This window comes from Boleophthalmus pectinirostris, unplaced genomic scaffold, assembly GCF_026225935.1.
Source record: "Boleophthalmus pectinirostris isolate CB_2022bp ecotype Guang Dong unplaced genomic scaffold, ASM2622593v1 HiC_scaffold_3, whole genome shotgun sequence".
In the NCBI taxonomy this organism is placed as follows: Eukaryota; Metazoa; Chordata; class Actinopteri; order Gobiiformes; family Gobiidae; genus Boleophthalmus; species Boleophthalmus pectinirostris.
In genome coordinates, this window is record NW_026571299.1 from 29,400,415 (window position 1) to 29,421,693 (window position 21,279).

Below are 21,279 nucleotides of genomic sequence, written 5' to 3' on the forward strand. Positions count from 1 at the left end.
TCTATCCTTGCTTTTTTCACACTTTTTAAAGGGGTACTATGTTACATTTCTGATGGGGGTCTGCCACCTGCTTGTCTCCATGGGTTAATTAATCAATGGATTTTTAAAGAAACTGTTGTTTCTTTTGGAAAACCAAGTACAATGAACTCTAAAATCTTTCAGTCTTTAACATTTTAGTCTTCATAGTTTGCCATTTTTTTGCATAATTTCCCTAGTCAAAACCTGCACAGATATAACTGTTTACATGACATTTCAGCAATCTGATAACTCCAGATTTTTTTTACACTCACTGTGCAACTTTTTGGAGGGGCCTTGTCCCCATGGACATGTTATCACTTTGCCTGGAATGTTCCACAGTAAACATATTCATCCTCAATTAAATAATAAAACATACTTTTTACTGTAAGTGTTTCAGAATGATGAGAATTAAGACTGTTGCCATAGGAATTAACAATTTACAAGTAAATATTAGATTGCCTGAAAGATGGGAAGTTGAAACCCATGAGCTCAAACAAGGACTGCACTTGCTATATACTCTACATGCATCACATCAGCTCTAAGATTTGCTTTGTAACTAGATCTGAATGCACTGTGCTTGTCAAATTAAAAAAAGCTGAAATCTGACCTGTAACTACTTGTCTCCATGTTAAAGTTTAATGTCATACTGTGTAATATTCAAGGCAAGGAAAGAACATTTTCACTGAGACAAACTAGCATCAGACCCTTTATCAACATTTGTACTTAGATTTGACTGCATTTATTTGAGCTTTTGAGTTTAACACATGAGGCACAGGTGGTCTGCATTAATATTTCATGAGGTGGAGATGATCTGGAGTCTATCTGAGGAGCCTGCGAGGATGTTCCCAATACAAATGAATGAAGATTAAAGAGGGGAGTGAGCCTGCAGCTACATGGCACTGGCTAAATCCATATGATGGGCTGTCTGCTGTGGTTCACTGGAGTGTGCTGCCTTCTCTACAGCCCAAGTCTCTCATTTCTGCCCAACAGCAGTGGAAAGGCCAAACACAAACTGAAAATCAAACCCGAGATGTCCTTGCTGTGAGGAAAGAGGACGAACCACTCTGCAACTGTTGTGGAACAAGTTATAGCTTTAATTTCTGAATAAACCGATTAAAGGTCTGTAGCAACTGATAATGTACTGAATCAACTACTTTATTATATTATTGGCTGGTTATTACATTATTGGCTGGGTAAGGGAAAAACATGTCATAATGTAATAACTGCAGACAATAATGTAATTCTAAAATATTACATTTCAACTGATTGCTTGTTCATTTTTATTAGGGAAAGCGGCACTATCCATATCCAGCAGATGTCTTTCTATTACAGCCCCAGCTCTCCAGTTCTTTGACTTGTTTTGTGTGTCTGTTCATTTTTTTCTCGTCCCCATAGATTCCTGCTGTGAGAGTCCTGGTCCCTGATTCATGGGGCACTTCTACACCAGGCCAATACTGCCTCACCTCCAGCCTCCTCCCTCTATTTAAGTTGATTCTCAAACGTGTTCGGGACCGTTGGCCTTTGTGACCAGTCTGCCATTTTGTGTTTGTCTGTGTCTCTTTAGTGTCAATCAGTCAGTTGTTTTTGTACTCGTACGTGTCTGACTTTGTTTGTGTTGAGACACTTGTTTAGTTTAGTTGTTTTGTGAGTTTATGTGGTTTTACTTTGGGGCACTTGTGATTAAGTTTTGTTGTGTGTCCCTTAGTTTAATCACTCGTTTTTGTATAGACCTGCTTGACCCATTTTTTGGCACAAAACTCTATTATCTATACATAGTTTAGCCTGTTTTGTTAAGTTACATTTTTACATTCCGGTTAATTCAACATTACTTAATTTATTCCATTCTCCACCTTTTTTTTTTTGTTTTTTTGTTACTTCCCTGACCCTTATGAGCTGGGTCGTAACACTTCCACTTTGGAACACACATTTTGCATGGACTGCAGAGTTGTTGGAAGTAAACAAAAAAACTAGTAGGCTAGAGGTTGCTTTTACCAAAAAAAAATCTGGCAGTGAAAGCGCTAGTTTGGTTTGACTCAATGACACACTCAAAAGCATAAGCAATGAATAATAATTCTACACTACAACTACTTATTTATTTAATAGCGCTATCGATGTGTTTTGGTATATGTACAAAGTGCTTGATATATGCTTGATTTTACATTTTTGTATTAATTCATCATTTATTTTTTTTACTTATTTATTTATTTCCACTTTTATTTTTTTGTTACATTTATTTATGTTCACATTTATTTTTACATTTATGTATTTCCTCATTTATTCTTTTCCACTGAGAGGGTGTGGCTGACTGTGATTGACAGAATGTTAGACTCTCCTTTCTCCTGCTTATGTGCAACTGCTTCTATCTGATGCACTACTACAACTTTAACCACTGCTACTACTACTACTAGAAATACTACTACTACTTCAACCACTGCTACTTCAACCATTGCAACTACTAAATACTCCTACAACTACTATCACTACAACCACCACGACTACTACTACCAGTACTACTACTACTATTTCAAATACCAGTAATACTATTTCAACTACTACTTAATTATTTAGAGCAGTAGTAGTAGTAGTAGTAGTAGTAGTAGTAGTAGTAGTAGAAGAAGAAGGAGTAGTGGTTGAAGTTGCAGTGAGTTGCAAAGAGTTAATATTTTTGAAGTATTATGTTATTGTAATCTGTAACTTCACTGGTGAGGAAATCATTTTTGCCTTGAGGTTCCACAATGTAATTTCATGTATCTATGTAGCATTTATTGAATAATGTTATTTTAAATCAGTGATATCTTTGGCCTGCTTGTCTTCATGAAGATGGATAGAAAGATATTGTGGAACACTGTGGGCAAAGGCAAAAACATCTCCATGGAGACAAGCAAATGATGCACCCTCCACTAGAAATGTTATGCAGCTTTAATTATTTTCTGGCTCACAACTGGAGAGTGTCTATGGGTTTTCTGTGCCCGTGTTCTCTATTCATATACTGATAAACAATCATGTACAAGCCTTCTACTTCTCATGAGAACTACATGTCTTTGCATGAGGCGAAGAACATGATAAACCCACAACCTCCTTTCACACTAGAGATCGAGCACGTCTGTTATCCCAAACCACATAACACCTCCCATCCCTCAGAGCAGAAGCCCCAGCCAACCTACCGGTCTGCCCAGCACTCCAGGGAACCCAGGCAGCCCCTACAGAAGAGGATAGAGGAGGAGAGAGAGGGACAGTGGGAGGAGAGGGGACAGAGGAAGGGGAGAGAGGGACAGAGTGAACAGAGGAGAGGGGACAGAGAGGCGAAGACGAACAACATAGAAAAGGAAATGGACATAAGATACACAGTTAGCTGCAGTTTGTAATGAATGAAGCTTTGGCTGTAGCGGTGGAGGACAGAGCTCCACAGGCAGAGGGCTGGTGCAGTGTGACTTCTGAGTGACCTCTGTGTGACCTCTGCCACAGGTTACTCACTATTTGGCCTTGAGGACCCGGGGGCCCTTTGAGGCCCTGCTCCAGACACAGGCACAAAGAAACACAAATAAAGCAGTTATCTTCCCTTATGTGTATTTTCATCTGATAAAAATGTATACTTTCACAAAGGCAGCCAGAACTTACTGTATATTCTGAACCCAAAACACTTGGTTAGCTAGCAATAAGATATTTTTATGTACACAAACAGTATTTTTAAATTCACAACCTAATATTGTATGTATATCAATTCAATGTAGCATCGAAAAGTCATAGTAACATTAATTTACAACATAGCTTACTGCTTTCAGTAAAATGGACTAGGTCAAAGATATAATAAGAAATGCTTAAGGTATAAATACAGTACTCACAGGTTTCCCGTCATGACCAGGTTTTCCTTGCTCTCCGGGAATACCCTAAAAAAGCCAAACATAACCTCTTCATTGTAACCTACATATGGTACATTATAAAGGACCCAATCTTACAGACTGAATGTCATTATATCTGTGTGGGCTCACCTGTGAACCATCACGTCCTCTCTCTCCTGCTTCTCCTCTGTCCCCTTTGTTACCTTGAGGTCCAGCAAAACCCTGGAAGATTTATAACACCATATGGTCACAGCTGAACACATGACAAAAATATGACAAAGTTCCTGTACCCGGTCTCCTTTAGGTCCTGGGAGTCCCGCTGCACCTGGCTCTCCTTTCTGTCCCAGGGGTCCGGGAGGGCCTCTGACACCCGGAGCTCCAGCCAGCACTGAATCAGCAGAAGCTCCCTGAAGTGTAAACATGCAAAGATTTTCATGTGCTAAGCAAACTTAAATGTCCTATAAGATGCAAGCATTCTTTAGACTAAAACCTCATAATACAGCATGGGTAAGAGCAGTAGACGCTAAATCAGTTCAAGTGTATTCATTCACTGTGTTGTGACATGTGCAGATTGCGATTAGATTTGCAAATTATGTACAACAAGAAGGATTCTGATAAGAGTGAACATTGTAAACAACCCTAGAAGCATTTGAGACAAGACTGGAATTAACTGCTAAACAATGTTTTCTGAATCTCAATCTGGATTAACATTTGACTAATTGCACAGATAATAATAGTAAGTGTATATAATCAGGGTGTCCCCAGGTTTGACTACCCCAAATGTCTGACTTTTTAAAGATCTTTTAAAGACTGTTTAAATGAAAATTAAGACCAACATCACACCCATTATGCGAGCGAAAAACTCCAGATCCAATTCTAATAATGACCAACCAGCTACGGTACTATATCTAGTATCTAAGAGCAGCTGTGGATTAAACCTGCACTTCCCCATGATCCATCCAACGTCTTCCTCCATTCTACTGATTGTTTACTCATTGCCGCCGATGCCACAAACCAAAGTATTGTTTGCGCATACTCCAAATTAGACGTTCATTCACGTTACATGATTTCACATTGTCGTTTTTTTTTCCCTCCCTCCATTTAACATTACACTGCAGACCGGCTGAGTATACAAAAAAATAGGCTAATGAAATGTAAGACTTTTGTGAAAAAAAAATAAGACTTGGACAACATAATTTAAGACTTTTTAAGGCCTTAATTTAGGAACATGAAATTTAAGACCTTTTTAAGAGTTTTAAGACCTGCAGCTACCCTGATAATAGAAGCATCAGTACCTTTAATGGTTGACTCAAAGAAAAGCGACTCATAGTTTAGTACTGGACTTTTACATACAAGTACATTTATTTAGTACTTAAAGATACTCTGTGCAACTTTTCTCATGGAGATTACACCACCTGTTTGTCTCATTATTACTTGGCTTGGAATGTTCAACTCTATTTAGACAAACAGGCGTTGCCACCTTGCAAAGTCATCTCAGCTCACAGTAAGAATGCATGGTTTCAAGGCAATTTGGGGAAATAAAAATACTTGTAACTAAATAAATGAAAAGGAACATTCAGATCAAAGCAGTAACAAATCCATAAATACAACAAAACACATTTTAATTGCTTGAGTACATCAAATTCTCTGCTACTCAAAGCCATATAGACTGACTTCACCGCTTGCGTGTCCAGCGTTAGATCAAGCCTCTTTCTTATGGATTCTCTGTTATTATTATGGAGGAGAGAGTATTACCTTTTGACCTGGAGGGCCAGCTGGTCCTGTTAACCCGACTTTGCCCTGTTTAACACAAGAAATGTTCATTCCCCTCTTAATTAAACAGCTGAATATATGGATGTGGTTCATGAGGCACTTACCGCGTCACCTTTGTCCCCTTTCTCGCCTCGGTCTCCCTGCACAGAAAATATGCAGCGGGTAAATAAAAACATGACACAAGCATACAAAATCGCTCACAATAATTGGTAAAGAATACATTGCATTTGCATATGAATTAGATGTTGATGACAATTAAATAGAACAATACTACTAATAAAAATGACTGCTCTTATTAACCAGTTTATTTATTAATGGGTTTATAGATGCCATTTTGAGTACTTTTCAACATTCAAAAGATATACTGTGTTTCGAATTGCTAATTGCTGTGGCAACTGTGCTAATTTTTCATTACTCTGAAAACCATTGAGAGCAAATTCAAGCATACTCATTAAGTTCTGACATTTCTGACTAATTCTTGGACTAATTTCAGAGATTTCAAGACTTTTTCTCACAGATTTTATGTAAAAAAAAAAAGAATAAAGAAAGAAAAGGGAAGTTTATCTCAGCAACTTTGACAAGGTACAAGTGCAGCCCAATTTAGTCTTGTATTTCTAAACCATCACATTGCAAACACACATAAGGATCACTACATGGGCCTCATCTCTTGGCAAAATTTCAAAGATGACAATAGAAAACACAAAATTTCTACTGGTCTGAACTTTCTGACTGATTGGATGCAGCAAGAGTCCAAGTAGTAAAAAAAACATCTTAAATCAAGCAACAACCATACCAGGGGAAAAAAAAAAAAAAGTTTTCTAAGCCAGCAAACTCACAGTCTTCTTGATTGGATGCCAGTGCACTAACATCTCTGACTCCAAAAACTTCAATATGTTCAGAACTCTTTCGCCCACCTCCTCACTCACAAACTCACAAGACCATATCACCCACATGCTAAAACAATTCCACTCATTCTAAATCCAACTGCGCATCAACTTCAAGATCCTCCTTACCACCTACAAAGCCCTCCATACCTCACTGACCTCCCCCGGCCCCATCACCCGTTGTGCTGTCAGCTGACTCTCACTCCTCACTCCCACAGTTCAGTCAAGGCAATGGATCTTGGGGGATTGAGTCTTCGCTATTGCTGCCCCCACCCTCTGGAACTCTCCCCCCTTTCACACCAGAAACTCAGACTAACTAAACACCTTCAAAAAACAGCTCAAACTCCACCTTTTCCTCATAGTCTATTGCTGGGTTTCAGATCACAAGTACACAAAAACTCATATGGCGAGTTCTTGGGTCTAGTCATTAAAACAAATGATCACGTTTAGCATTTGTGAATTCACCTTTTGGATATGTCATGGTAATATACAATATAATTAATAGGAAAAACTGTCTCTTGCCCCCAGTTGGTGGTTTTCCAATTCTAGAATATTGATTACATTGTGCTTTACACTGAAATATCCAAAAGGTACATTCACAAATGTTGAACCTGATTATTTCTATTATTGATTAGATACAAGAACTCCCTGCATTTTAACAATATTCATTTTAGGTGCCCTCATCTGTATTAAATAGGAGTGTAGCGATACACAAAAATCACGGTTCAGTATGTACCTCGGTTTTGAGGTCACGGTTCGGTTCATTTTCAGTACAGTATGGGAACTATTTACTTGTTGTTTATTTGTGTGTTTATTAAACCAACAATTTGTTTTTGTTTTGTTTATTTAACATTATATAAATGGGAAAATAAAATAAATGCAAAGTGCAGCTTGGTAATACTATTAAGTTACATGAAATATTCTCAAATAAGCAACAAATGTATGAAATATTATAAAAATAGATAAATAAAAAATCCTTGTAAACAGAAAAGAAAACTTAAAAAAGTAAAGTAAAAATAAAGTGCAGCACTAACAGTCTTCCGTGTAGCTGCACATAATGTAAACACACACAAATTGCGCAGCCCTGCACTGAACCAAACGTCCAGTACCGAAACGGTTTGGTACAGATACATGTACCGTTACACCCCTAGTATTAAATAATATTGGACAATAGAATGCTGTTATGTCATCTGAAACCTTGATGTACTATTATTATTACTTCTTGGGATGTGTGGATGGAGGTAAGTCAAATGAGGGTACTCTGAGTGGAAGTCGACAGTCAGAGCTCTCTCTTAATTGTTGAATAAAATCTGAATACTTTGTCCTCACCTTTTCTCCCGGTCTCCCAGCCTCTCCCAGTTCTCCTGCTCGTCCCGGAACCCCAGGAATGCCGGGTTTTCCTGGCTCTCCGGCAGGTCCTGCGGGTCCCTCTGGTCCTCTCTCCCCGATGGCTCTGCCTGGTGGTCCTGTAGCTCCGGCCGGTCCTCGTTCACCCTGCTCCCCTTTAGATCCTCTGTCTCCAGGGGAACCTCGAGCACCCTGGTACACAAGACAAGAATATATTCTAAAATCTCAAATTGTTTGGTATTGGCTTCTCTACTTTTTTATTGAATTTCTTGTTTCTTGATCGCTAATAGTTATAATTACATCATTACTTATTGTTCTTGGCATCCACTGTGTACACAAACCTTTGTTCAAAATAAATAAAGTCTAGACAAATCAAAGGTACTATGCCCTTGAAATTTTACAGCTTCAAATAATCAACATAAAGGGAAAACATACAAAACACAATGATTGCCACCAAGGGTGTAAGCACAATTGCCCTCTGCATGTACTAAGGAGTGAAGTGGACTAAATAAGGCTAAAACAATAGCTGCTGGCTGCACTGTAAGTGAAAAAAATATACTAGTAGAACTTATCACCAGAATGAGTCTGGTGAGGCTATGTAGACCTAGATTTTTTTTCTTTTTTTCTCCTATATGGACATTTAAAAACATTACGTAGTTCTTCCTGGATTATCACCTGATGATGTCACAATGTAGACCAAAGCACTCCAAATATGTAGAACTACGCAAGTTTACAAAAAAGACTGGATCAGTAACCAATAGTCACCAATAGCGTACCTACTGCTTTAAGATCCTTTTTAGTTACAGCTTGTAGCACTTACATCTTCCCCGGCCGGCCCTCTCGGCCCTGGCTCTCCTCTGTCTCCTTTGTCTCCTCTCTGAGGTTTCACTTCAGGACGAGCAGCCTGGAGGTCCTTTTTGTCAACCACCGTTTTCAGATCAGACACCTGCAGAAACCAACAAAACATTTTATACAATTTGCCCAGTTCACCAAAGTAATTAACTTGGAAAAGAAATAGACTGATACTGTGTGAAAAAGATGTGCCCACTTTCAAAATATGCACAGAAAATTCTGGCAAACTTAGATGCAGCATACTTCATCCAAACAATTTATCAGTCCAAACTGAATTACATGTTTTTCATAGTGTTTTTATATAAACATTTTTACTTGTCATTTAGGCTGGACAATCTTTTTTAATGGGTCCCACAATGTTGCTATTAATATTAATTATGGCAAACCGGCTGGCCAAAAAGATAATGTATGCACGGAAAGAACAGTTTGACATTAGCTAAATTATAGTATTTGGAAAAGGCATGTGTGACGCACTGACTATTGTATAAATCCGAGAAAAGGCCAACACTAATTAGTTAATAAAAAGCTGTGTGAATTAAATGTAGAGCCTGACAAGTTATAGTATAGGTTTAAAGATTATGAATAATAGAGGATTAATCTTTCTTAAAGTCTGTAAAGCCTATTTTAATTGTATTTCACTTTGCCTTTGTCTAGAAATATCTAGTGCTGAACTGTCTAGAGACATTAGTTTGAGTTTTAAATTAAGTAAAAAACACCAGCCAACAGGAACGAAACTCACTGAATGGTTGATATGTTCTATCCAATCTGAACTTTAAGTATAGTCTTCTATCTAAAATATATTCTTGTAATGAATCCATTTGAAGTACAAAACCAATATTGCCCCCAAGACAAATTGGTGATTATAAATGGAATTCTCATTGCACATTACATACCAGGATCCCAAAGCCAGCCAAAGCTTTCTGTAGATCCTGTTCAAAGAAACATCAAACATGCAAAAATGAATATATAAATGAGACTCTGTAGTTTATAATGTGAAATAGTGACATCATACCAATGCAGTCCCTGGTTTGCCTGGTGCTCCGTCCTCTCCCGGGTCTCCCTGTCCATCAAAAAATGTCAGTTTCTTGGAACTCAAATTAGAATGGATCCAGTGTAATGTAAATGCACCAGTTACGACTTACAGCGTCACCTTTCGTGCCGGGGGGTCCTCTCTCCCCCTGTTAGAAACATAATCATGAAAATACAGAGCCAGCCAAGTCCTCTTTCTATCATATGTACATCTATGACATCTGGATTATTTTTGAGGCTGGATACTTTGTGCTGTAACATTTTTTTTACACAAATGTAAACATTGTATTTTTTATTTACTCAAAATATATTAATTTTAAACTTGTTTATATTTGACTGTTTTGCCAGTTTGGATTATTGTTTATATGTTTTTAAGGTTTCCATTTTACTGTACTGCTGCTGTCCTTAAACTTTTCTGTTGCAAAACTGCCATTCCCTCATTTTAGAACAAATTCAGCTTGTCTGATTGTAATCATGAGGAAAAAAACACACACATGCTACTATGGATGGAGCTTTTAGCATAAGATTTGAGTTGATTAACTAATTAAATGTAAGCATACACTGATTGTGTCGGACTACTTGATCACTTGTCAAGATCAACAATCTGAATGCAAAAAAGGAAAATACAGGAAAATGCATAAACTGTTCATGGCCTGTTTCAACCTGACATTGACACTCCAAATGCTAATTGTTTTTTTCATCAATCATGAATATTGATCATTGATCAAAATGATTGTGATCATTCATATTGCCCACAGTAGATCTATACAACCTTTCAGTGTTTGCAAACAGAACAAAGTTCATTAGGGGTAGAGATAGGTTAAGGGGTAGAGCATTTTCTATTTTTATTATTTTGTTAATGTAGAAAATTTATCACCAATCATAGAAACATCACAGCTTGACTCACTGCTGATAAACTAATAAGAAAAGGTGATATGAGGCCCATTCCTCCATGAGAGTAGATGGGTCTGAACATCCAGTCTACAGAAGATAGACGGTTCCTGATCTTTTAAAGCCGAGTAGGATCGATAAAGAGAAAAGGTGGACTCACGCGCTGCCCCGCTGCTCCTGGGATCCCTGGTACCCCCTGAAGGACAGAACAAGGACAGTGATAAAACGTGAGCGATAACAGAGAGGGGAGGGGCCCAGCGGGATGGCCCGGGAGAGCCAGATAAAACACATGTCACTGTGATGCACAAGAGCTGCTCTAGATAACAGACACACAACAGGCTATAGACTAACATTACATCTATATTATACACTGGAAGACATGAGGCAAGCTAGTGGTTTGTGACAGCAGACCTAACTGTGTTTTTGTCATGTTAAAATGAACTTGAAGGTGACACTGGAATATCGTTATCGAAGATTAATCAGATAAAGAGGCTTTTTCTCCTCATGAGATAGGAGAGATTTTCTGCTAAGTGACATGACCAGAGATATTATCCTTCTTAGGTGGTGCTTTACTTTACAACACAGTAACATGGATAGAAATAGCATGGTAATCAGATATGTAATTATGGTAATTTCATGGTTATTACTCATGAAAAGAGAATACATTAATATCAAATTATTTAATTTTTTATTTTTTTTTTATTTTTTTGCATGTACGTATTGTATTTTAGTAGTGATAGTGCATATTACAGAACAACCAGACATCAAGAATCTATCTCTTAATCATTATCATTCTCTCTCACAAACACACACTCCTTCATAGAGGCAAGTTGGGTGAAGTGTCTTGCCAAATGACACAACATTATGCACTGGTCCTAGCAGGCTTTGCCAGCCTTCAATTTTATGAATAAGCGCTCTAACCACTGTGCCACTGTCAATAATTTTTAATTATACTTTTTTCAAGGAAATATGACTAAACCTGAGCCAAACGCTTATCCCTTATCTGGGAAATAGCAGGTGGCCGACTCTCCACATTAAATTACTGTAAATCAATCAGGTAATTACGTAATTAACAAAAAATAGTTGAAATGAGCCAAGAAGAGGACTATTTTCAAGGTATAAGTACAACTATATTGTATATAAGTGAAGTTCTGAGAAGTGAAATCACTTACTGGAGTTCCTGGAGGCCCTTGGGGACCTGGTATAGGCGCCGCTTCAACTCCTTTCACATAGACCACCTGAGACAAAGAGACAGAGTTAGAAACATGCACAAAAAAACAACTTACATATAATCCTTGATGTACTTTTAGACCATCAAGATGTAGTACCATTGATGAACACAAATAGATTGGTTATACAAGTATTTATGATGTTACTGTGGTCTTTTTTATATTTTTATGATTATGATTTACGATTATTTTTATGACTATATATATACAAAACAACAAAACAACAAAGAAAACACCAGGATCATGTAGAGTGGGTTAATACTAACATTTTATGACCAAATGATGAGGTTCACTGCAGCAGTTACAGAGAGAGGAGCCACAATATTCTAGTGTAAGTCAGTGAGAGCCAGGGTCAGAAGCAGCCAGAAGAGCCCACATGCAAACTTCTTATTTGGAACACGACAGTTAGGAGTTAGCTATGTCCATTTATATATACAGTCTATGTCTAAAGCACTTATTTTGGCTCCATGTTTGTAAATAAAACGTCTTCACAGTGGTGTTCTTCAGTCGTACCTGTCCAGGAGGACCCACGGCTCCAGCGGGTCCGGCTGGTCCCGGTGGTCCTGCAGGACCAGGGGGTCCAGCCAGGCCTCTGTCTCCCTTCAGTCCATCTCGTCCCTGGAAAAAAACACAGGTGAACACACGCTACACCAGATATACTACTACAGAGGAGGTTAGTGACATGCTAGATTAACGTGAGTAACTATCTTGTTTTCTCTTTTTAATATACATTATTTAGTCTGATTTTTAGTACAGTACATATAAATTAGATAAGCTGCATCTGTCTACATACAATCAAAATGTATATCATACAACCAGAGCAATGACAATAAGTTTTTTAAAAGAAATTAAGTCTTTCCAACAGTTACTAACCAGTTATTATTTCCTAGCCACAACACACATAACCACAAACAGTCAAATCATCTTTAATAAAATCTAGTTTTACCAAAAGTCGATATTTATCAAAACAAAAATATTAAATGTTAATTTGAACTCAACTAAAAATTATGTTAACATTGGTCATCTTAATTAGATACACTTTCAAGTAAAACAAGTGTGTTATATTATATTTAAATCAAATCTGACCAAAAGGCTAGACAGTTAAAAAGGGCATTTGTCTAGTTGGCTGTTGTTAATATAATATGTGAGCATCCTAATTATTCACCACAATGAGTTTAAAAGCTCTTTTCACAACGTTCAGAAGCCTGATCGTACATTTGCTGATTACTGGACAATAAAGTGCTTTTTAATTAGATGTAGAGAACACACAGCAGACATATTTTGACCTCAAGAGCAGATTATACAGTATATCTGTACTGGGGCAAGACAAATTTTGCTCAAATACACCAGGTACAGGGTCTTTAACTATAAGTACTAATAATTGCATACATTTTGTGGGCGCCCCTTACTCTACATAAGGTGACCTCCTCTTGCACTGTGGGCTATGTAAAGTCTGAACAGTGCAGATGAAAGCAGGTGGTGACTCCTCCTCACTGATAATTAATATGAATTTCCACATGAAAACAGCTCGGTGACATTTGGAGCTCCTCTGGATTCCCTTCAGAAGTGCCTCTGCCTTTAAAGTCTAAGCTGCCTCATTAGCGCCTACTGAATTTATATGGCGTCTTGTTGAGGAGGCTATTGATCTGTGGTGAATGAGTGTATTGTCAATGCGAAAGCGTACACCCCCACAGAAGTGTGTAGTAATGCCTGGAATTTAAACAGCTACATTGAGACTTCATTGCACTTCTGTATGTAGTATTAATTACCACACTATACTTTTGAAATTGTACTTCAACAATATTAGGCTTAAAACAGTTCCCTAATTTGACTAAAAATTTCAAACCACTGTCTGGCTTATGTGGTTGAGTAAGAGATATTCACACTTGCATATGAACCTAATGAAAACTGACTCTGGAATTGTACTTTTGTAGCATTCAGAATTAACATGCCATACTTTTAAAATGATTCTCACAATATGAATAAAAAATATTTCATAAAAGCTGCCAACCACTGACTTTAAAATAAAAGCTTTATGTTGTTGACATATGATACGATACAATGTGGAAGTCTGTTTTTCTTGTGCCTTATCTCAGGAAGTACAATCATTATTACATTATCCAATTAGAACAGAAATGACATGTCATGTCTCAACACTTAGTAGTATTTATGCCTAATACTACTTAACTGAAAAACTGTCACAAGGTCTCACAAAGTTAAGATGCCACAAGATTATCATCTCTCTGGAGCATGAAGAATTCTCTTTGTCACTACTGTATATCACCAATCTGCACTCATTGTAGATTAAGTTACATTAGACAAGAATTCAATAATGATAATAGTTAGGGATGCAGAGATCCAGCTGTTTCAGTTCATAAAGATCTTCTGATACTATAGCTTTGAATATCTGTCTGCCAATCCCCAGTATCAATCTATACCAGTGTAGAGACACAAAACTGCATTCATTTCCTTTAAACTGAAATAAAATAAGAATAAAGACCCAAAGATGTTATGTAGCTGTTATTTATGTCTCAGCTAATCACAGATTAGCTTTGGATAACTAAAGATTCAAACATTATGAGACTTTCTCTGCCAACTATGACCAGTAAATAGTCTTATTACAATGATTTATAAGTCCAACTTGGATATCAGATGATCAGCATTAATATCTGATACCTGAATTGGATCAGCACATCTGTAATAATATTTTTTTCCCATGGAAGCAATGGAAGTAATGCTCAGTAATTATATCTTATTTAGAAAAAGTATGTATATATATATATATATATATATATATATATATATATATATATATATATATATATATATATATATATATATATATATATATATATATATATATATATATATATATATGTCTGGATTTAGTCATGATAATTTTGCAATACAGTTTTAGGTTACTACACTGACCTAGTAACTAATCTAATCATTACTTCTAACCTCTAATTTGTTAATCAATTGAAGGAACCAGTCTAACATGTGTATGTTTTTAAATACTTACCTATAACTAATGATGCATTCACACTCACACAAACACCACATCAAAACTGGAATTAAATCTGGACTAGACCAGGATTAAACCAGGACAAATGTGAAAGCCCTTTAAAATACTCACTCAAGAGATAGAGACAGAAATAGAAATCGAGATAGAAATGAACAGGGGACTCAGACACTGAAGTGACGTGTAATAAAAAATAAAGCAGAGAAAGCCGGATCGATGGAGGAACAGGAGGTTAAACTTGGATGGGCCCAGGACACAGACACACTGACAGCAGCATCTCAAAGATATTACGAGAAAATGAAAGAACTAACATCTCGACCAGCCGCTCCTGAGTCTCCCTTGTCACCCTGCAAAAAAAAAAATAAAAAATGTCAATGCGAGCGAGTAAGCAATGAGTCAGAGTAATACATGGAACAGGAGGACAAGGTAATAAAACTATCAATATTTGGGTAGCACTTTCATTTTAGGACAGCAACAAGATATTGAAGTTAAACAGTGTGGAAAGCTAGCTATGTTGGACAATGTAATAACCATGAATATGATCTATAATACCACCTTATAATGACTACACTTTAATTAGCCTTAATAATGCATGAACAAAAACTTAACTCAGTAAGTGTTAAAGGGATAGAGTCAAGTATTAAAGTGTTGATTAATTATTAATACTGAATCACTGTTAATGAATAACTTCTTAATTGTGAATTATGTCTTTAATTTTTTTTAGCTTTATTAAGGGCAATTAAAGAGTAGTTATTATAAAGTATTACCTTCAGCTTTAAAGGTGCATTGTGCAACTTTTCTGGTGGAGCGTCTGTCAAATGCTTTTATCCATGGAGTTGTTTTTGTCTGATATGTTTCACAGTATGTATTTCACTTTAAACCTTTCTATCTTCATGGAGACCAAACCAGACCAATTTACAACTCAGATCTGTGGAGAGGCGACCCCGCTCACAGTCAGAATGCCTGTTTTACTGTGTATTTTTGAGCTATAAAACCACCAGTAACTGAATAAATGTAAGGTAGAGCTGTTTAATGTTATACTGTTAACATTTCAGGCAGGCTACCTTCCATAGAAACAAGAAGGTGATGGACCCCCAACCAAAAAGTTACATAGTACACCTTTAATTGCTGCAATTGGTATAGAAAATGTGCTATGAAATGAATAAATCACTAAATAATAAAACTCAATACAGGGCTAACACGCCTCCCTTAAACCCCATAATTAAAAACAGTAAAAATAATTTAATGCTAAATTTACTCTTTACATCCAATAACCACAAAATCATGCACAATAGGTAAAACAGGTAAAATTCTCCATCCCAACTCAAGACCTGGATCTCTTCTTTGGTCTTTCTCTAAGCCTCTTGGCAACTTCAACTTCACCATCTTTCTCTCCATATACAGTATTCACTAACCTTCCTCTGCACATGTCTTGACCATCTCAAACGAACCCATCTACTTTATTTCATTCCTGCTTTTATCTGCGTTCGTAATTAAAAAGAGGGACCTCAATATCTGAAGCTTTGGCTCTCACCATATCTGTCCTCTATTTGTACCTCAGTCACTTCAAACCTACTAAAAATAATCATGATTTGAATTTATTTGATACCTTTCTTCCATCTTCCCCAGGCTCACCGTCCTCACCCTGAAAGTACAGATTAAAGCATTACAGGCTAACATGATAAAAGCATATCTCACATTTTATATTGCATGCATTCATATGGTGATGGGAAATTTTAAAAAAGAGTTTTGAATTGGGTTCTCACACCTCATCTAATGTAATGTAATTTTTCAGACATGTTGGTATCCATGGGTTTCACAGTGGAAAATTAGGACTGTTATCATAGCAATTAACAATTAAAAACAAAATCATATATCTTTGCAATTGTGAAACGTCCTCAAAATGTTGCCTGTAAATAGGAAGCTGAAACTCATGAATGAAAGTAGAGTAAACCAATTTATATTTTAAAGGTCCAATATACAAAGTCGACTCTTGTGAGCTTTATGCCTTGTTATAATGTTGTTACCTCATCAATAACATACCCAGAGTTGTGTTCTGTTTCATTCACACATTTTTGAGTAATCCATTATTATTAGTCTAGTCTAGCTATCTCCAAAGCTCAAAGTGTTCTATTTCACCTTGAGATGTCATGTAGTGATATTTTTCAAGGTCGCAGCTCCTTTTACATTTTCTTCAGTGCAAATGCGCAATTCCAGAATTGAAAGTATTCAAATGATTATCGTGAAGGTGTATGAAGTTTAAAAACACAGTGGAGCGCTTCCTGTATTACCACTTGGGCTAGGTATCAATAAGAAGTTGCCGATACAATACATACCTCGATACATGGGCCACGATACAATACATATCTCGATACAGTTCACATTCAATTCGATATGATATATTTCAAAACTATTTGATATGGTTCAATAAAAAATAAAGTCTAAATCATGGCTGTGACACTAAAAGTCTTTGTTAAATAATTTCTTGTGCAAAGTTAATTTGAGAAAAGCCCATTTAACTCATCAAAAAGTGAAAATGTTGCATAAACGAGTTTCCTTTCTCTAAACAAGCAACAAAATTGTAGCACTGTAACTACATAATTTTGTAAATTACACCAAAAATGCTCTTGACGATATATCGATACAGTAGCCCACAATACTGATACTGTATAATCAAATTAAACGATATGATATATTGATATTTTGAAATTTTTGCACACCCCTAATTACCAAGCAACATCAGAAAGTGGAACATAATTGGGAAATAATTCTGCTTAAATATGAATGATTTGTGTATTAAACATGTGTGAATGAAACAAAACACAACTTCCGGAATGTTTTTGATGAGAACATTAACATTATAACAAAGAAACTAGTGTAATATGGGCCTTTTAACTTGTAAAGCAGAGTTAGCAGAGTTGATTGATGGCTGTTTTGTTATTAGAATGTGATTATAAAAGTTTTTGGCTAATGTTAACAATGAAATTTCTTCCAGATAACAAATTTTGCTAATAATATTTGATGTTTTCATGTCCATGGTGTAAAAAGTGCTACTAAATAAACCTACCGCTTTTCCTGGGAGGCCTGGTTTCCCATCTTCACCTGCTTTACCCTGTAATATAAAACAAAGTCCCAAATCAAGACCATAGCATTTTTAAAACAGAGAATAAGGTATATAAATGAGTCCTTACAGGTGCCCCAGCGGCACCTGGTGGACCAATGGGGCCTGGGGGTCCCTGATCTCCTCGAAGTCCTGATAAACCCTGAAATGCAAACATACAGTATATACAGACACATTAGCTGTTTTAAAACGGTAAGATGTGTGCTGATGTCTCTCTATCAAATGAAGAGATAGGGTGAATATCCAAAATATATTTGATATATACACAAATGTTAAAGCTTAGCATTTTTATTAATGAAAAGAGCCTAGAGTCAACCAGGGTAACTAACTACTATTTAAGAATTTATCAGATTTTCAATGCAGTGTTCAACCATGTTCAATGGTCAGAAACTGTGAATTGTACCTTTAAAACACAGACACACAATTAGACCTCTTGTTTTTGAGTAATATTTTTGCATACTCCCATGTCAGTATTACTGTATTTTTTGGACTACAAGTTGCACTTTATATATTAAAATTTTCAGACTGACAGAAGCAAGAGGGCGCTCTAGGCTTGTGTATCAGTTTTCTGCGCATGTCTTCTGCAGCAGCTGCAAGTAGTGAAATATGCAGCAGAAAGAAAGTTTGGAGTAAGCAAGAAACTTCTGAGGGACTGGCACAAAGCGAGAATGGAGAAAACAGCTTCACGGCAACTGGAGGGGTGTGCCATGCAGCTTCCCTGGAAGTCATTGGATGACAAAGCATGGACTCCAGTGACACCCGAAGTTGCACGGAGTTTTTTCAGAAGTGACACAGAGGATGAAGAATTCAATGGACTCAATGGCTTCAGTGATTTGGAGTGAGATCGTGAGTTTGGTATGTTTTATGTTGTTTATGCTATAATTATCTGAATAACTGTTAATAAGTTACGTTAACATACCAGACGCCTATTCAGCCTATTGTTCTTTACTCTATTGTTATTAATTACTATAACTTGCCTTTCAAGATGAAATGTCAGTTCCTGGTCTCTGATTTTATAAAATACATTTCCCCCAAAAAGTATTTTTCATTACCCATTTTTTGGCTTGGTGCCACTTACACTCCGGAGTGACTTATAGTCCAAAAAATACGGTACTAGTAGTGTGTTCTTTTACTTAACATCAACTAACTTCATGGGCTTTCAAAACAAACATTCTTAAATCTTTGGCCTTCCCCTACAGTTTTTGGCAGCTTTTGGCATACTCCCTCATCTCATTTTAACACTGCAGTGCTATAGAGTGATTTCTCCTCAAACTGGCATATACATATTCACATAGATTACACATATAGAGGTAGGAGTTGAATGTTAAAGATGAACCAAGTCTTTTATGACACATCTGACCTTCAGTAGGAAGAGGCAGTTTGCTCACCGTCTTCACTGCTCTGACCAGAGTGTTGTGCTATTATTACTACACATAATAAAGTAAGTCTATGTCTCCAATCATTCACACCTCTAACGCCTCCACACTGCCATCTGCTGCCCAGAGCTACAAACACACCACGGTGACTCACGCCTCACCAACTACTAACAGAAGAGGGTATTTCTATATAAAATGTTAAAGATGACGCCATGACTAAAAGGCTTAAGGTGACAGAATGAAATGGATCGCAGGAAACACATTTATAGTACACTGTTACTGTTAAATAATGTTGAATAGTACGCATCTTCATTCACTAAGTCAATCGCTTTGGAAAAAAATTGCACAAAGTGTAGGATCTTAACCTGGTTGTTTTGGCCTAATACTTATAAAAAATAAGGTATTTAAAGGTTCACTATGTAACTTTTCTGGTGGAGAGTCCGGTCTTTTCTCCTTGTTTCAATACGGATGTTATTGCTTTTCCTGTATGGCATTAAAAATATTGACTGACTGACATGAGTTACAAGTCATATTTGTGGAGAGGCAAGCTCTGTTCTATTGGGGGCTTTTTTGCAATAAACACAACACAACTGAAGAAATGTAAGATAGGTGAGTTGCCATAATGTGGAAAAGCAGAGATCAGACATACTACCGAAAAAGTTACATAATGTCCCTTTAAGACATAGTCAAATTCTAGGAGATGACCATAAAATACTAATGAAATCTCACATCTCTGCCAGGATCTCCTTGTTTCCCCGGATCTCCCTGAAAGACAAACAAACAGAAATGTCATTTGTAACATTTTATACAGATTTTGCCCATTCTAAACATACTCACATCTCAATGACCTACTTCCTGAAGACGTAACTCTTTTATTATTCAAACGACATGATTCAAAGTTCAGATATGGATTGAAAAAGTAGACTAAGGCTAGGATACGAAAGTAGTGTCTATTGCTATATTGTCTGTGCTGTACCAAGGAAAGTGCCAGCACAGTCCTTGCTATAAAGGACTACATCAACAGAGGTATAATACTCCCTACAACAGAATCATACACAGACTGGACTTGTTTTGAGGATTCATGTCTCTGGGTCCTGCACTGATGTTCAATATACTCCTGTAAGAACTCCAGGCTCATAGCTCTTCTTCCAACTCTCAGACTACTTAAAGTTAACTTTAATCAGATTCCAGGAAATTAGTGCAAGTCAGTGTAATATCCCGAAAAATTATAACCCAGCATGTGAGTACCTGTACGTTCCTCTTTGTTAAGTAAAAAAAAATGTATATAATCATAATAATTAAAAAGCTTACCCTCAGTCCTGGAGCTCCCGGGGTTCCTGGTTTACCATCCAGACCTGGCCGACCATCCAACCCAGAAGCACCCCTGTCTCCCTGGTCCACAAGAATAAACATATGCTCATGAAAGAATACTATACTGTCTCCACCAGTGTTTAAAAATGTACTTAGTTTAAAGGGTATTTCTTGTGTGACTTTATTCCAAACCTTATCTCCTGGGGACCCTCTCTCTCCCGCGTCGCCCTAGAAATATCACAAATGCAAATTGTGCTGTTAAAAATCTTAAAAAGACTCTTAAACTTTGTGAAATTATAGAAGTGAAAGTTACTGAGCAGACTCACTCTTGCTCCAGGAAGCCCCCGTTGTCCCTCAGGTCCCTTTGTTCAGAAAGATTCACACAGTTAAAATGTAATAATATAGCAGTATAATATTTGACTTGTATTAACAATTTTATGGCTGAATGTGCTTTATAATTAGACTCCACTCACTCTCAGACCAGCAGGACCCGGAGCTCCAACCTCTCCTTTTTGGCCTTTGCCTCCGTGCTCCCCTGGGTCTCCTGCATCACCCTAATCAATACAAATAAAAACATTTTGGGCAAA

General features: G+C 36.9%; 1 protein-coding gene across 1 annotated transcript in view; it reads right to left on the reverse strand.

Moving 5' to 3' along the window:
* col7a1 (collagen, type VII, alpha 1) overlaps positions 1-21,279 on the reverse strand; it is a 122,149-nt gene that overhangs the window by 53,023 nt on the left and 47,847 nt on the right. The window contains exons 57-79 of the mRNA XM_055161022.1: positions 21,166-21,246; positions 21,019-21,054; positions 20,885-20,920; positions 20,693-20,773; positions 20,111-20,146; positions 18,076-18,147; positions 17,952-17,996; positions 16,494-16,529; positions 15,196-15,231; positions 12,376-12,480; positions 11,806-11,871; positions 10,794-10,829; positions 9,856-9,891; positions 9,726-9,773; positions 9,607-9,642; positions 8,682-8,807; positions 7,844-8,053; positions 5,735-5,770; positions 5,613-5,657; positions 4,148-4,264; positions 4,008-4,079; positions 3,861-3,905; positions 3,493-3,528 (exon numbers count right to left, since the gene is read on the reverse strand). Of these exons, the coding sequence (XP_055016997.1) occupies positions 3,493-3,528; positions 3,861-3,905; positions 4,008-4,079; positions 4,148-4,264; positions 5,613-5,657; positions 5,735-5,770; positions 7,844-8,053; positions 8,682-8,807; positions 9,607-9,642; positions 9,726-9,773; positions 9,856-9,891; positions 10,794-10,829; positions 11,806-11,871; positions 12,376-12,480; positions 15,196-15,231; positions 16,494-16,529; positions 17,952-17,996; positions 18,076-18,147; positions 20,111-20,146; positions 20,693-20,773; positions 20,885-20,920; positions 21,019-21,054; positions 21,166-21,246 (1,473 nt within the window). The remainder of the gene's footprint in view (positions 1-3,492; positions 3,529-3,860; positions 3,906-4,007; positions 4,080-4,147; positions 4,265-5,612; positions 5,658-5,734; positions 5,771-7,843; positions 8,054-8,681; positions 8,808-9,606; positions 9,643-9,725; positions 9,774-9,855; positions 9,892-10,793; positions 10,830-11,805; positions 11,872-12,375; positions 12,481-15,195; positions 15,232-16,493; positions 16,530-17,951; positions 17,997-18,075; positions 18,148-20,110; positions 20,147-20,692; positions 20,774-20,884; positions 20,921-21,018; positions 21,055-21,165; positions 21,247-21,279) is intronic.